We start from the raw sequence: 16,090 nt of genomic DNA, 5'->3' as shown, positions 1-16,090 counted from the left end.
TAAGATGAAACAGGAGACTTTCAACATCTCTCTCACTTTTAAAAATGGAGAACGCTTTAGAAAGCAAAGCTGCAGTGAACAGCCATTATTCATGCCTCAAGAATGCTTGTTTTCTACCTTATGCCAGTGGATCCTTTGTCAGCAGAGCAAGCTAGGCATGCAGTAACATTCAAATCATCACAGAGACATGACTCATATTCTACAGGCATAGCGAGGGTTCCACCATATCCAGTAGCCATTCATTGGCATATATTTTGAGAAGTTTTATGAAAGGCTTTCGTGAAAATGCCAGTTGTGAGCTAAATTAACCCTTAACAATGAATGGCATGCCATGATGCTCATCCAAAGAAATCTAATGCCATGTTTAAAGGTAAAGGGACCCCTGATCATTAGGTCCAGTCGTGGCCGACTCTGGGGTTGCAGCGCTCATCTCACTTTATTGGCCGAGGGAGCTGGCATAAAGCTTCTGGGTCATGTGGCCAGCATGACTAAGCCGCTTCTGGCGAACCAGAGCAGCGCACGGAAACGCCGTTTACCTTCCCGACGGAGCGGTACCTATTTATCTACTTGCACTTTGACGTGCTTTCGAACTGCTAGGTTGGCAGGAGCAGGGACTGAGCAATGGGAGCTCACCCCGTCACGGGGATTCAAACCGCTGACCTTCTGATCGTAGGCTCTGTGGTTTAACCCACAGCGCCACCCGCGTCCCCAATGTCATGTTTAAGGAGGGCTTTAAGCATGGGAAATAGAAAGTGTAAATGTGTGGGGAGACAAAGAAAAAACTAGAAAAAAATGATTGGAAGTGGGAAAGGAAAGTGAATAGTAGAGTTCTGCACTAAGTGTATATATATATATATATATATATGCATGGATTGAGCAGAAACTACAGTGATAGAATCATATATTGATCAGAAAGGAAAGTTTGGTTGGAGGAGGATATAGGCCATGTTGCGCCCATGTATAATATCAACTGAAGCAACAACAACTGCGGCAAACATCTAGAAGAGTCTTAGTGATTTTTTTTAATACTTATATGTTACAGTCTGTAGAATTATTCTCTTCATTCTGTATAGAGTTGAAGTTTTGCATTAGTCAAATGGATGGAAGTTGTAAACAAAATTGTGTAGATGCAACATATCTTTTAATGTCATTGCCTAGTACCAGCAACTTTCCCTCCCATAATTCCCTGTGCTAAACTGTAGACGATTGTCTTTCTACCGATTGCATCCTGGTATGTGTTACTACTCTGCCTTTGTCCTTTCCTACAGGCTTACCCTGAGTTTGTCCTGACCTACCTAGAGGAGCTAAATGTAAGAGAGGAGGTGACCCAGACGGAATACTGCACACACCATGGGGCCCAGTCTCCAGTTCATCGAGAGACAGATAGCAATGCAGCAGAAGAGGTCACTGTATCAAGCCAGAGGCAGGTCAGAGCAGTATTTTTTTTAAGGAAAAACATTTTGAAAGCAAATGCTGTTGCCCTTCACAGTTTAATATCAATATTCAAGTTAAACCATTTCTATATGTGTGTATGTAAAGAGAGAGAGAGTTTAACTTGAATATTAATTACATACACATATCAATATTCAAGTTAAACCATTTCTATATGTGTGTATGTAAAGAGAGAGAGAGAGTTTAACTTGAATATTAATTACATACACATGTTCGAGAAATAGAAGCACAACATACAATCACACACAAACACATTTTTTTTCAATAGCTCCTTTCCCCATAGGATAATATTGCTTGTTAAAATGTACCTGCCAAAATATGCTTATCCAAAGTAAATATTTGTATGGAGCACAATATATATTCATTGTATGTTTGTTCATAATTTAATAGGTCCTGCAAAATGATGTCTGCAATGAGAAGCAACTTTCAGGACCTTTGGACGCCCACTTAAGGCCTGAAGGTCCCTCGGGGGGGAATAGGCAGCTGACAGTGGCACTGGTGAGGAAACTAGAAGAGAAACATCCTAAGGCCTCAGCTCAAAGGTAAGCCACTGACAGAACTGATATTTATTGTTCAATGACATTAGATGTTTTCCTTCAGTTTCATGTAAGATTGATTTCCTGGATATTATTGAAATATCTCAGAAGCCCTCTGGCTTGCAAGCAGACATGGAGTTTTGACCAAAACTAATGGAAAGGGGTGACATTTATGCAGGTTTTTTTTTTTTTTAAAAAAAAGAAAAAGATTGATGTGTACACTATGGAAGAGGATCACTGAGGTAATTATTGTTAACTTATTATGCATAGAAGAGTAAAGTGTATGATTTGGTTACATGCTTTGTTCTACTGAAGTTAATTTTATATGAGTACATCATTTATGCATTTGATGCATTTTTACCTATAATATGATACAAAGGTAAAACAACAATATTAAAATTCAAAACTAATAAGCAATATTACATATACCCCTCCACTTTTTCTGCATTGGGTGTTATATGGCAATAAACTCACTGGATGTACTTAGGCTCTAGTACTCACAAAGCAGCTTGCATGAATATGAGATGTTTTGCATTATATTGAAATATATTTTATATATTAATTCCCTCTCTTGAGAGTGGATGTGGGCTTTGAAACTGTGTTTTATGTTCAAACAGAGATTGTTCATAAATTTCAATCTTGCATTTTGGCAATTTCCCCATCTTTCCCGGCTGCTTAGGATTTGAACATGAAATGTGGAATGGTATTCTGAGTGGGCATTCCATTATGTCGCAATGTTCTGGTCAGATGATGCAGCATGGTGCAACTTTCTGCACTGAGTTGATGAAACAACCCCAGGAATTCTTAATATTGATGAAATAATAGGCATAGAGTACCTCTTTTATGACTACCATTCACTTTCTGTGGTGACATTTCAGAATTGACAGATTGCAAAAAAAAAGTGTATGGTAAAAAGATCAAATTTCTGAATGAGGAAGTGACAAGATTCTTTGAAAATATCGGGAGGGCTCATAACCAAAATCTGTTCTGTCCATAAGAGCATAGAGGATGAAAGAGCAATGTTTTCTATAGTTTCATAATAAAACAATCACTGACTTTCATTATATCCTCACAAATAGTACCCACAGGTTTCTAAAAATCTTTCAAACCTAAATCTTTAAACATTTCCCCATTTACAACATTCCTTATGATCCAGGGAAACAAATTATTCAGCATTCTGCAAAAATGTTACTAATGCTTATTGTGGGCTGGGTGTCACTGAGAACCCAACTGCATTTGCAGATATTTGCAAGCAACCAGCACCCTCACACCAGCAGGTGGCCAGACTTAATGACAACTCTCAGTTAAAGGCCTTTAGTTGACCACTATTCTCTGTTCACATAAAGATCTTCACAAAATGTGCTGTTTAGGATTGCCCTCAACACTTCCAGGGCAATATGTCACTGGCTTCCTTCACAAGAATCAATGAAATCCGTAGATTTGATTATCAGCTTCAACACTAAACTACCTGTGTGAGATACAAGCTTGTCCCTTGATGTGACCTGTGGGATATGTTTACTAACACTCTCCTGCAATGTTTCATGCCGCGTGAATCCTACAATTGATGAACAATTAATGCCATTCACGGGAAGGTGTCCAATGAGGCAGCAACATGCCGTCCAAACCTGTGAAGTAAGGCATACAGTTCTGGCTGTGTTGAGATTCCAAAACATCTTATGCATATGGTAGACACATGTGAGGAAAGAAGAAGGGGCTCTAAGCAGCTCAAAACCTAGGTGAGACAGTGGTTGAGAAACTAACACCAGGCTTACAGGGTTCTGGGAGAAATATAACAACCAATAACATCTTCTCAAATGTCCCTGGTCAGAGAATTAGCTGATTCTGGTTGGCACTCCCCCCCCCCCCCCGGCCCACATATTCCCTGAGAGTTCCTTGCCTGAAAATCTAGAAGTCACTAGAGCTGGATTATTGGTTCTCAAGAACATTTGACCCTTGTTAGTTGTACTAAGGAAAGGAAGGATGTCATTCCCCTTTCTTCAGTGCATAATGATACAGCAATCTCACAGAAGGAATCCAAGCATGAGACAATTCATTATTTAGGTAACAGTAGAGTGGACATTTGTGAGAGTCTCCGTATACACTTCCAAATGCATGATCCAATAGTGGCCACTGTTGTTATTTTCAACCAGGGTGGACTTTGCCTAAATGCCTCTATTATATGGAAGATAAACTTCCCACAATAGTATAAGACTTAAGTCTAGTAGACTTAAGTCTTGAGCTGAACAAACTCTGGACTGACCTGAGAGAGCTCAATCACTAGAGCCTGAGACTCTTAATATCAGGGCTGTGGGTTTGAACCCCACATTGGGCAAAAGATTCCTGCATTAGAGGGACTAGTTGACAAGCATGGTCTCTTCCAACTCTAAAATTCTATGATTCTACGAGTCTATGAAAAAGCCACCTTCCTTGTTGTATCAAGAGAGTTAACCTCAGAAATGATTTTTTAAAAACTGCAGGGCCAGTTTGTACAGATCTTTGTGTTGCTCTGCTCAGCAAGGAGCAGAATGTAGGTAAAACATGAATTAGTTGTTTTTGCCTGTCATTGGCTCTTGTTCCACCTACTGTTGGTCTCGCTGCATTCTGCCCTGTCAGTCCCAATGGGCACCACTGATTAAGGGGCACAGGGGAAATCTACAAATAAGATTGAAGAGGCTGAGAAGAAGCAGGTCGTTTATACTGGGAACCACTCCTGATTTCCCAGTTCACGTTATACTTGCACAATATTGAATGATTCGCCAAGATTTGTGGAGTGCATAGATGCACATGCAGAAGAATGGTGTGTGTGTGTGAATGAAAGATACTTTGTGTAATACAAATTGATACTGTTATTATGAAGACTTTGCAATACAAAGTGGCACTTGATGTCTCACATTCGATTGATTTGTCTATTCCAAAACAAAATAATTAGTATGGCAGATGATTTTTTCCCTCCTGATAGGCACTTCTGCCATTCAGGTCAGTTCTTCCCAAAATCCAATGGGCAGAAGGTGGGGGATGTTGGTCATACGGAATAATGCATTGAAAGTGAACTGTTGGCAGTAAATGGATAGTTTTATGGTGGGTGGCTTTATAGAATGATTCCAAGGTAGTTCAAAGATCTTGCATGAGGCAAGTGAGACATCCTTGTCAGTGTAAACCTATGGCTTGTATCCAGGGTGGTGCAAGTAGAACAATCGGGCTTTCTCACTCCGTCCTTCCCACTGCTGTCGCTGTGCACCGGAAAATACACTCTTGGGAGCCACACACACCAGCCCGGAATGTCATGGGATATTTCATAGGAGTTTGTAGGGAGAGGGGAGGATCAATATAAATTGAGTAGAGGCATCTTAAGGGAGCAAAGCTGCCATATACATGGCCCCCCGCGCAATGCCACACTCCACACTATTCCAAAAATTCCTCCAACTCTCAGGAGCAGCTTTCCAAGGTGCAATGGGATACAATAAGGAGGGGTGGAAGCCCCATTGCACGAATCAAACTTCACTCACATAACTCTGCACCCAAGCCTTCATCTACTACTGCACCTACACATATTTATATCTGCCAAGTGTACATTTATCCTGCTTGTACCTGCATGCAGAAATCCACATTAAAAGCACAGCAAAATGCATTGCCCTATATAATTTTAGGTATATGAATAGTCCCAATGACTTTTATGGGACCACTTGCTTCCTTACAATTTGGCCCTTCCGCCTAAATCAGTAGTTCCATATCAGGTATTTATTGGGGGGAAATCCAGAAGATTTAAATTAAAATGTTATACTTTATCTTTCATTGCCATCAATGGCAAAAAATATTAACAGGGTTTTGTCTTGATCTATATAACATTGGCCATCTACCCTTTTCCAATGGAAAGAAAATTCCTATAAATCACAGGTGAAATATTTAGTTTATATAGATATAACTAAAAGCACTTTTATTTCCCATCCTTTTTTTTGCAGTGAAAAATTTAAGAATTTGTTTTTTTCATATATATATATATATATATATATATATATAATTTCTTAAAACATAACACATGGGGTTTTCTGTTTTCATGAATCAATTTTTCAGTATACTTAACCCCCACATTGTACTTTGTGGGAAAATTATGATGGAGTGAATCTTTTCACTGAAAACGCAAGCTTTTCCTCATGATTTATCTGCCATATAAATGTTCTAAAGGTTAAAGCTTTGAATTGGGGACAAATTAGCTTTCATTACATGCTTTAGTTGAATCTTGACAAAATTACTCAGCTCTCTGTTTGAGCTAGATAATTTAAATTCATTTTTTTCTGTTCTTTTTAGATACAGCAATACAAACCTAACTCAACGTGGTACAGAAGTAATATAGATGCTGTGTTTCATGTTTTTCACCTGCCGGTGTGAGGTTGTGGTTGTTTGCGTTCTTATATTAAATTGAGCAACTTACCTTTATTTAAATTAAATAGAAGTTGTTTGGGGGGGGGGGAGAACTGTAGCAGCCAACAAAGCATGGTGACCCAGCTTGTCACCCAGTGACCTGTGAGAAGGAAATAATGAACTGTGAGTAGCTGTCATCTTAACTGCTTCTGACAGTTTGGCTATGGGCACATCTGTGTTAGTTGCATGGAAAGGCCTTTGTTGTTTTCCCACTAGTGACTTTGCAGACCGCTGTGGGGTTTGCTCGCTGCCCTGCTCCTCTACTTCCCTCCCGTTTTAGCAGGGGAAACAGCTGCCAATGATGGTCTTGACATTTCTTTTAATGATTTACTTGGCATTTATTTAATTATAAAGTACAAATCATATTGATGTATTAAGCCTCTTTGGATATTTTGACGGAAGTTAGGATCCTGCCACAGTTACGGTTTTGCAATCCGTTTGGTCCTACTTCCACACTCTGCATTAACTCTAAAAAGGGTTTGTCTCATAACTTGTCTATATAATAATTTTGGCTTTAGACCATCTCAGTTTTAAATGATTAATTTTTACATCAACATTTTAATAATTTAAAAACTACTACAGTACTACTATTACTATTGCTACTTCTACTGTCACAGTAAGGTAAAGGTAAAGGTACCCCTGCCCGTACGGGCCAGTCTTGACAGACTCTGGGATTGTGCGCCCATCTCACTTAAGAGGCCAGGGGCCAGCGCTGTCCGGAGACACTTCCGGGTCACGTGGCCAGCGTGACATCGCTGCTCTGGCGAGCCAGAGCCGCACACGGAAACGCCGTTTACCTTCCCGCTGGTAAGCGGTCCCTATTTATCTACTTGCACCCGGAGGTGCTTTCGAACTGCTAGGTTGGCAGGCGCTGGGACCGAGCAGCGGGAGCGCACCCCGCCGCAGGGATTCGAACCGCCGACCTTTCGATCGGCAAGCCCTAGGCGCTGAGGCTTTAACCCACAGCGCCACCTGCGTCCCATACTGTCACAGTAGTCCCATGTAAACAATTGTAGTAATAATTATTACTGCATATGCCTGTTTTCCTTTCATGGTTTAGACCAGGATTGCCTTTTTTATTCTTCTTTAAACTTAATGCTTATGAGCCAGAGATACGTGAGGGGAAATTAAATGTTCACAGTGGGCTTCTTGTTTTCCTTTCCCCACACCATTTCCTTTGCCTCCATTCCTCTACCTCCATGTGTGAAAAATGCTTTTAAAACTCTCCTGACTTTGAAAAACAGATTCTCTCACAGCAAAGAAAAAGAAATGCCCCACTTTCTGCACAGTGTTCCTCATGCACACATGTGCTCAGTGAAACACCAATTTTTACAGTTGGAAACAATCTTAATTGCTCTTCCTTGATGATAATTCATTCTCAAGTAAAACAAATGATTTTTCTTTCTGAACTGAGTAAAATAAATCTGGAGCTACTATGAAAGAAGTGATATGCAACTGATTATTTTTGTTCTGCAAATAAACCTGGATATTTGGGGCAGTGCATTTCATGACAGTTTAAGAAGGTTATTGGAAATGCTGACCCTAAATCTTATTTATAATTTAAATAAGTAGAAAAAGCAACCAATGTGAACAATAAATTATGATCTATTTTCAAAGATGGCAATTTTATGAAAGTTTTATAACCCCTCTTATATCAGTGACTGAGGGCCAAAGTAGCTGAGACACCATTTACAAAGTAATTGTGTGATAGGCTTTTTAAAACGAGTAACTTGAATCCCAATCTGGATTAGTCATGCTCATGGGTGTTATTTGTATTTAGGGAGGAAAGCATCCACTGATGTCCTGAATGTAGTTGTTTTTCTGCAATGCAAATAGGTGACATGACCCCCAAGTTCTGGATCAGGACCATGGTGGGAGAGGAGGTGCACTAGTGCAATGGGATCCCCCCCACCTCTATGTGTGTACCCCTTGCCCTCCCCAAATCTGCTCAAGAGGGTTGGGGGGAAACACAGGAACAGATTTAGGGGGGTGCAGGGGGAGGAGATGGGGAGAGTGTTCTGTGGTGCAAGGAAAAACGCTTGCACTGGTAGAATGTTTGCCGTAGCACTATATTGAATGCAACCCATTTCCCCCCCCCAATCTCTTAACCATGGTTAAAAATTGGGAGTTTCTTGGGACTGTATGACTTTCCACCTCTCTCCCTCCTTTCCCTTGAGGTTGTGTGTTCCCTTTCCTCTCCCCCATTCAAATTCCCCACCCTTTCCTTTTTCATCCACCTATTCATTCATTCATTCATTCATTCATTCAGTCTTTATTGGCATAATCCTTTCCTTTTTCAGTACTAACTATATAGCATAACTGCAATGAGTTAAGTGCTAATCATAAATGTCTGATTCTGGTACAGACGTGAACTGTGGCTAGTGGTAACCATAATTTGCCTGACTCAGGTGGCGTAGCAAACTATGGTGACTGTATGTCAGGCAGTAGAAGGGGGAATTGTTGCTGAAGCAGAGGGGGAGAGGCGATATGAAGAAGGTGCACTGCGTGTATCTGGCAACTGCACCATGGTTTGGCAGGGACATCTGAACTAAGCCATTACATCTGCCGTGAGCCTATGTAAGAAATTAATCATCACATTCAATATGTATCAGGCTTGTATTTAACCAGTTGCCTCTGGTGGTAAAAACAGGCCCTATGTAGTCAGATGCCCTTCCCCCACTGTGATGGAATAGAGCCACATGGTCAGCCATTGCTGTGCATTTATGAGTTTATGCAAGGTTGTGCCATGAAGGTTTTCTCTTTTCTTTCTAGCCTTAGAGTTTATAGTCCCAGGACCATACTACATGCTTTTTGTGTGTGTGGAGGCTGCACTGCCAGGTGGATACATTCATCTAACCATAAAATTCTACCCCCAAAAAATGAATCCTGGAAAAAAAGCAGTTATCTGACTCCACAAGACTCCCCTGTCATTTCATAGTGCTTACGCCTCTTTGTAAATGTAGATGCTTTTCATTTCCTGTCCTTCCTCTGTCTCGTTCTGCGGTGCACATCTTATCTGACTTAAGCCCCCACAAACAGGATTGCATCCTGGAGAGTGGCTGTCATCTCTTCAGCAGGTCTGTGCCCATTTCATTACAATGCGGATGGGAAATCCCATTCTTGCCACTGCGATTACAATAGTGCTGTGCAAGTGACCTACTCAGATGTTTTCACAGTATCTTTAAACATTGAGGGAGGCTTTGAGAAATGTGTTTAAAGAGAAGGGTATCTACTGAAAGCTTGTGAATGAGATGTAAAGACATCAGCAAAGCAAAAGCAGTACAGGTTTGTGTGGGATGCCCTCCTCCCCACAAGGAAGATACAAGTATGATAAATATATGACACAAATAGAACTAAGCATATTTGAGAACAGAATATATGTATATTTTATAAAACAAATATGTATGCCTGGAAATTTTGCAAGATCATGACTCATGGCTCCTACAGAACTTAAGGTGGCATTGTGTTTACTCCCTTGGGCTGGATGCCCCTGTATTCTTTTTATTTGTGAGTTATGTGTGTCTGTTTGCATGTGGCCTGGAAACAGTCCCTTATACCAGGGGGTGGGCATAAGATATATTGGGATCTGCTAGTTGCTCTCTGGTTTGCAGTAAATCAGAAAGGTCTCCTCTGCCCAATGCAGCAAGTAAAATTGCAAGTAAAAGGCATTATCTGCCATGGGTAGCCTAAAGCCAGTTACTTACTTCCCCTTCACGTTCAGTGTTTCTCACCTGTAAAATATGAGTATTGATTGATTACTGTTGAGCACGTTTTTTGCACAAGTGTGAGGGCTACTTTTAGAAATCATGTTAGAATCCCTATCTGTAGCAAACCGAGGTATAGATTTGTACTTGGATTTGCAGATTACCCTAGGGTATGAGTCATGGGCTAGAAAGTTCCAGAAAAACATCTGCTTCTGCTTCATTGACTATGCTAAAGCCTTTGACTGTGTCAACCACAGCAAACTATGGCAAGTTCTTAAAGAAATGGGAGTGCCTGATCACCTCATCTGTCTCCTGAGAAATCTCTATGTGGGACAAGAAGCTACAGTTAGAGCTGGATATGGAACAACTGATTGGTTCAAAATTGGGAAAGGAGTACGACAAGGCTGTACATTGTCTCCCTGCTTATTTAACATATGCAGAATTCATCATGCGAAAGGCTGGACTGGATGAATCCCAAACCGGAATTAAGATTGCCGGAAGAAATATCAACAACCTCAGATATGCAGATGACACAACTTTGATGGCAGAAAGTGAGGAGGAATTAAAGAACCTCTTGATGAGGGTGAAAGAAGAGAGCGCAAAATATGGTCTGAAGCTCAGTATCAAAAAAACTAAGATCACAGCCACTAGATAAGATCACTGGCAAATAGAAGGGGAAGAAATAGAGGCAGTGAGAGATTTTACTTTTTGGGTTCCATGATCACTGCAGATGGTGACAACAGTCACAAAATTAAAAGACGTCTGCTTTTTGGGAGAAAAGCAATGACATACCTATATCATCTTAAAAAGCAGAGACATCACCTTGCTGACTATGGTCCGTATAGTTAAAGCTATGGTTTTCCCAGTAGTGTATGGAAGTGAGAGCTGGACCATAAAGAAGGCTGATCACCAAAGAATTGATGCTTTTGAATTATGCTGCTGGACGAGACTCTTGAGAGTCCCATGGACTGCAAGAAGATCAAACCTATCCATTCTGAAGGAAATAAGCCCTGAGTGCTCACTGGAAGGACAGATCCTGAAGCTGAGGCTCCAATACTGTGGCCACCTTGTGAGAAGAGAAGATTCCCTGGAAAAGACCATGATGTTGGGAAAGATGTAGGGCACAAGGAGAAGGGGGCGACAGAGGACGAGATGGTTGGACAGTGTTCTCGAAGCTACTAACATGAGTTTGACCAAACTGCAAGAGGCAGTGGAAGACAGGAGTGCCTGGCATGCTCTGGTCCATGGGGTCACAAAGAGTCGGACATGACTAAATGACAACAATGAGTCATGGGATGCAATTGATAATTGGGTCTGTCCTCTGATCCATTATTTGTATCTGGTTCTGTAGCCCCACCTTCAACTCCAGAACTTGATGCAAATTAGCAGCATGGCGGGTGGTACAAAACCAGGTGCAAGATGTGATTCCTATACAATGGAGTGCCCATTTAAAAAAAAAATCACCCACCATAGATCTGAATGCTCACTTGTGATTTACATTGGAAAGTAGTGTAGAGAACCTCATGTAACCTGATCAAACATTCCACTCAGTATATTCCATAAACACCTCGGGTTACAAACACTTCAGGTTACAGACTCCGCTAACCCGGAAGTAGTACTTTGGGTTAAGAACTTTGCCCCAGGATGAGAACAGAAATTGTGTGGCAGCGGAGTGGCAGCAGTGGGAGGCCCCATTAGTTAAAGTGGTACCTCAGGTTAAGAACGGTTTCAGGTTAAGAACGGACGTCCAGAACGAATTAAGTTTGTAACCAGTGGTACCACTGTATTTGACAAATATCCAGTATTCCCCACAGCCCTTGCATAGGAAAAGCAAAGATTCTCCATCATTTCCAGATAACTTGCACTCTAGACGTCATCTGAAGGCTTTCTAATTTGTCAGCATTTGTGCTTCTGAAATAGCATCACATTAGTATTTTTTCCTTTCTCGTCAAGCCTCTTGTACTACCTTAAAGCCATGCAGCACTTTTTGCAAGGTATCCAGTGGCTGCTCTGCCTTTCTTCCAATGGAAGCTGCGGCTTCCTCACAGATACTCTCTTGAACTGTGTCATACATGTTTCTGGTGTACTCTTATCAGCAACATGCCCGTGGGTTTGTGGATGGCACATGCTCTCAGAGCTACAGCTGTTGTGTGTCTTTCTGCTACACCTTCCTAGGCAATCTGCCCTTGGGTCTCCTGATGGCACACTTTCTGAGTTGCAGCTGTTTCTTCATCTGCCTTCAGAACTGTTCCCTCAGACATGTCCAGAGATGCCATGTAGTCTTCTCTACACACTTTCTTCATGCACTTCTAGAGGGAGTTTACTGCCAGGACAAATGCACTGTATGGATATGTGATTCTGCTTTTTCTCTTAGAATGAGTTTTCTGTACTCCTCAGATTGCAGGCCAATGTTTGCATACTGTTAGTGTGATTTCCCAGGGCTGCTTCAGAAGAAACAGGAGTTGCTTACCTATAACTATTCCATTGAGTATACTTTTATAATCCTCCTTTCCCCATATTTGTGAGGGAATGTTGAAATGAAGAGCAGAACTGAGAGGGAGCTCTGCCCCTTCCAGGGGCAATCGCTGGATAGGATCCCCTTTTACCCATAGGGTAAGGGGTAAAGGTTTCCTTACTGCTGAGAGTTGCATGCATATTACTATAATTGGAATGGGCCAATCAGGAACAACTTTACTTACTAGATAAGCAACTTAAATTTCCTTCTAGTGTTAGGCCATCAATTACATATGCATGCTTTTTAAACATAAACTACTCTCAGTTGATTTAGTGTTTCAAATATTGGGTTAGGGAGAGTAATCTTATAAGCTAACCACTTGATGGGGGTCATTAACCAGGCAGTTGTACAAAGGTAACAAAAGAGTTGAGGGAAACATATAGAGTTAACTTCATCTTCAAGGAGTTGAAATCACATTTGCTGTGGGGTGGATTAGAATATGATCCATTACAGTTCTTGTCTCCACTTAAACCAGGAACGAATGGATAACATCTTACCTGTAGTTCTTCCCTGTTTGTTGTGGTTTGGTATGACAGATACTCTTCTCAGTTTGGGGTGTGAGGGGAAGTGGATTGCTTTGATGAGTATAAACTGTTATTGGATAGGTATATAAGTAGGATTTTAAATTTAAGATCACAGGAAGCTCAGTATTGCCCACAGTCGTGGTCCATGACACTTCAAGCCTGGGATTAAACCTAACAACTTCTGCATGCATGTTTCCTTTTTAAGGGTGGTTTATATGACAATCCATATTTCTGATTTTGGAATAGGGAGAGGTGTTCACAAACAAACAAACAAACAAACAAACAAACAAACAAACAAACAACTATAAATATTTATATCATCTACAGACTACCTGAAGTGACTACAGTGTTGCAGAAGTGGCATGTGGCACCCTCCAGTGTATGGGAAAACAAGATTACTCCATCTTCCTTGTGAAGGTGGCTATCATATCTCCTCCCCGTCTCCTTTTTTACAGGCTACCCAGCTCCCTCAACCATTCCTCATAAGGCTTGGTTTCCAGACACTTGATTGTCTTGGTTGCCCTCCTCTGCACATGTTCTTGGAAGGACTTGTCCCCCAAACTGCTGCAAAGCAGGGTCCAGGAGGGTTAATGATGTCATTACTCTGTGATTCTCATATGCATGCATACTTGATTTTTTGTTAGATATTATTGTTGATGGGAGTTGTAGGCCAGCAACATCTGGAGGGCACCACCAGATTTATTGGGGGACAGAAATTACAGAAACAATTAAAAAACCCATACACTTTTCAATTAAAAAGTCTCACTGTTGTACCCTGTCTTTAAAAGTAAAAGGTTCAGGTTTAAGCATAGAAATGTCATACCATCAATCAGCAAAGCTTTAGGGAAGTTGAAAATGAGTTATTGATGTCCATTTTTAACATATTCCACAATTAGAAAGCTAAACATCTTTTACAGCTCAGTCCATAACTTTAAACCCTGTTCTCTCTAAGTTGGAATGAAGGTGTTAAAAGAAACATTAGAGCCAAGGCAGGCCCAGCCCCAAATGTTTTGCTGCCTGAGCTGTACAAAGATGGAGCCTCCTCCATCCTCTCATTCCATGTACAGAAGCTGACCAAACTGGCAGTTTAATCTTACTGCAGCACTGGTCAGTTGACAGAATCCTTTACTGCTTCTGAGGGTAGAAGGCTAGCTTAGGCAGGGCAGGGCAGACTATGCAGCACATAAAGGTCTATCCACTCACTGCCCCTCAGCTGCCTCACTCTGCCAGTGGTGAGGCTAGCTCTGCCTATATTTTTACATATAAAGCATTGTGATCTATTCAAGTTTTTCAAAACAGTAGTCTTCAAACGCTTGCATTAACTCCTAAACTTTATGGTGGTTCTCTCGAACCTAGTGATGGTTAAGAGAAATAGAGGAGGAGGAGGAGAATAATAATAATCTGTTTTGTTCCAGTTACCAGAATGTAGGATTCATTCTCAACTCTTTTCTTTTTTCCAGTCAGCTATTTTTTGTAAAGCACATATTCCACCACCAAAGCTTATTGTTTCCCATTTAAAATCATTCATTTTGACTTTGCCAGAAGGGATATCAGTTTAACGCCTCATCTAAAGAGGACAGGATGCCCCCCTTTCCCCTAATAGTCCTGCATGGTTGCAATGTCAGCATTGAACCCTGTGCTTAGACTCTTGTGTGGGCCTTCAGCAGATGACCTTCTGCCCCAGAGGCAAGAATGTTACTAATGAAGGCATGCTGGCCCTGAAAGTGGGGAACATGCAAAGATGAAGAAGTGGGCTGAACAGGTCAGACCAAAGCCATTTTGGTTCATGCTTTTCTCTAAAGAATGGAATCATCCCTCCCGGCCTCCCCCCTCCTACTGCCTCATGGTGACCTCCAGCCAGTTTTAACTTATTCACTGACCCTGGAATTAACACCTTTCATTCTATTAATACTTTCAGGATCTATGACCACAGCCTTTTCCACAGATCCCATATGTCTAACTTTCCAAGTATGTGGTGACAATTCAGAGAATTGTGTGCGACTTACCCAATAGTGTGGATTTAACTTCAGAGGCTGCTGCTTTTTTTTTTTTTAAAGGGGGAGAGTCAGAAGTCCTGCTTGGGTGTCTACCATCCTTGGGAGTTTTGTCGCTTGTAACCTGTTGGAGTAATGCACACTACTTAACTCAAAATAACTGTAATTGTTTAGAACCATAAACAGTACTAATAAAGTTAGTGCTAGAGAGAAAAATAAACCAGAAGCAACAAAAAAAATGGTTAGAATCCTGGAAACATTGGGTTGTTGTTCTTTAACGTAGATGAGCTTTTCAATATATGTAAGTTTTAAAAGATGATCTAGTAAAAGCTGTGCTATTTTATGTCACTAAAGGAGGTTGCCTATCTTTCCCATATATGGTTTCCTCAGTCCTTGCTATAGTTTCTAATGAGGCCATTAACCCTTATTTTGAAACTGGGGAAGATATTTAACTTCATTACACTAGGTTCCAAAGTTATGAGGCGACAGTTCATGGTTTTTATTTTATCTTTAGAAGCAGTGTTTTCCAATAACTTTGAAGTTTGGCTGCAGAATGTGTGTCGTATGTATCAGGGTTTTCAAAAAATAAATAAGTTTGTAGCACATTCCTGTCAGTTTACTCAGAAGAAAGTTATATTGGGGCTTCTCTTTACTGCATCCTTAATGACATATTTATTTACATAGCAATCCCTCTTCCCCTTATCTCTTTTTGTCCCCCTTCTTCCCATTTCTTCCCCTTTCCCCTCCCCTCCCTCCCCTCCTCACAACTCCCCACTCTCTTTTTATCAATGAAAACTTTTAAAAATATGATTGCTAGGGGGTATTTGATGGGACGCGGGTGGCGCTGGGGATTAAAGCCTCAGCGCCTAGGGCTTGCTGATCGAAAGGTTGGCGGTTCGAATCCCCGCGGCGGGGTGCGCTCCCGCTGCTCGGTCCCAGCGCCTGC

The 16,090-nt window shown here is 41.2% G+C and overlaps 1 protein-coding gene across 5 annotated transcripts in view; it reads left to right on the top strand.

Moving 5' to 3' along the window:
* Positions 1-16,090, top strand: part of DCDC1 (doublecortin domain containing 1) — a 265,169-nt gene that overhangs the window by 134,782 nt on the left and 114,297 nt on the right. For all 5 annotated transcript variants that reach the window (XM_079987001.1, XM_079987002.1, XM_079987000.1 and 2 more), the window contains 2 exons: positions 1,269-1,427; positions 1,843-1,994. In XM_079987001.1, the coding sequence (XP_079843127.1) occupies positions 1,269-1,427; positions 1,843-1,994 (311 nt within the window). The remainder of the gene's footprint in view (positions 1-1,268; positions 1,428-1,842; positions 1,995-16,090) is intronic.

The sequence above is a fragment of the Podarcis cretensis genome (assembly GCF_951804945.1).
Source record: "Podarcis cretensis genome assembly, chromosome: 1".
Classification (NCBI taxonomy): Eukaryota; Metazoa; Chordata; class Lepidosauria; order Squamata; family Lacertidae; genus Podarcis; species Podarcis cretensis.
The sequence above is the reverse complement of the archived record's forward strand: the minus strand, read 5'-3'. Positions and strand labels throughout refer to the sequence as shown.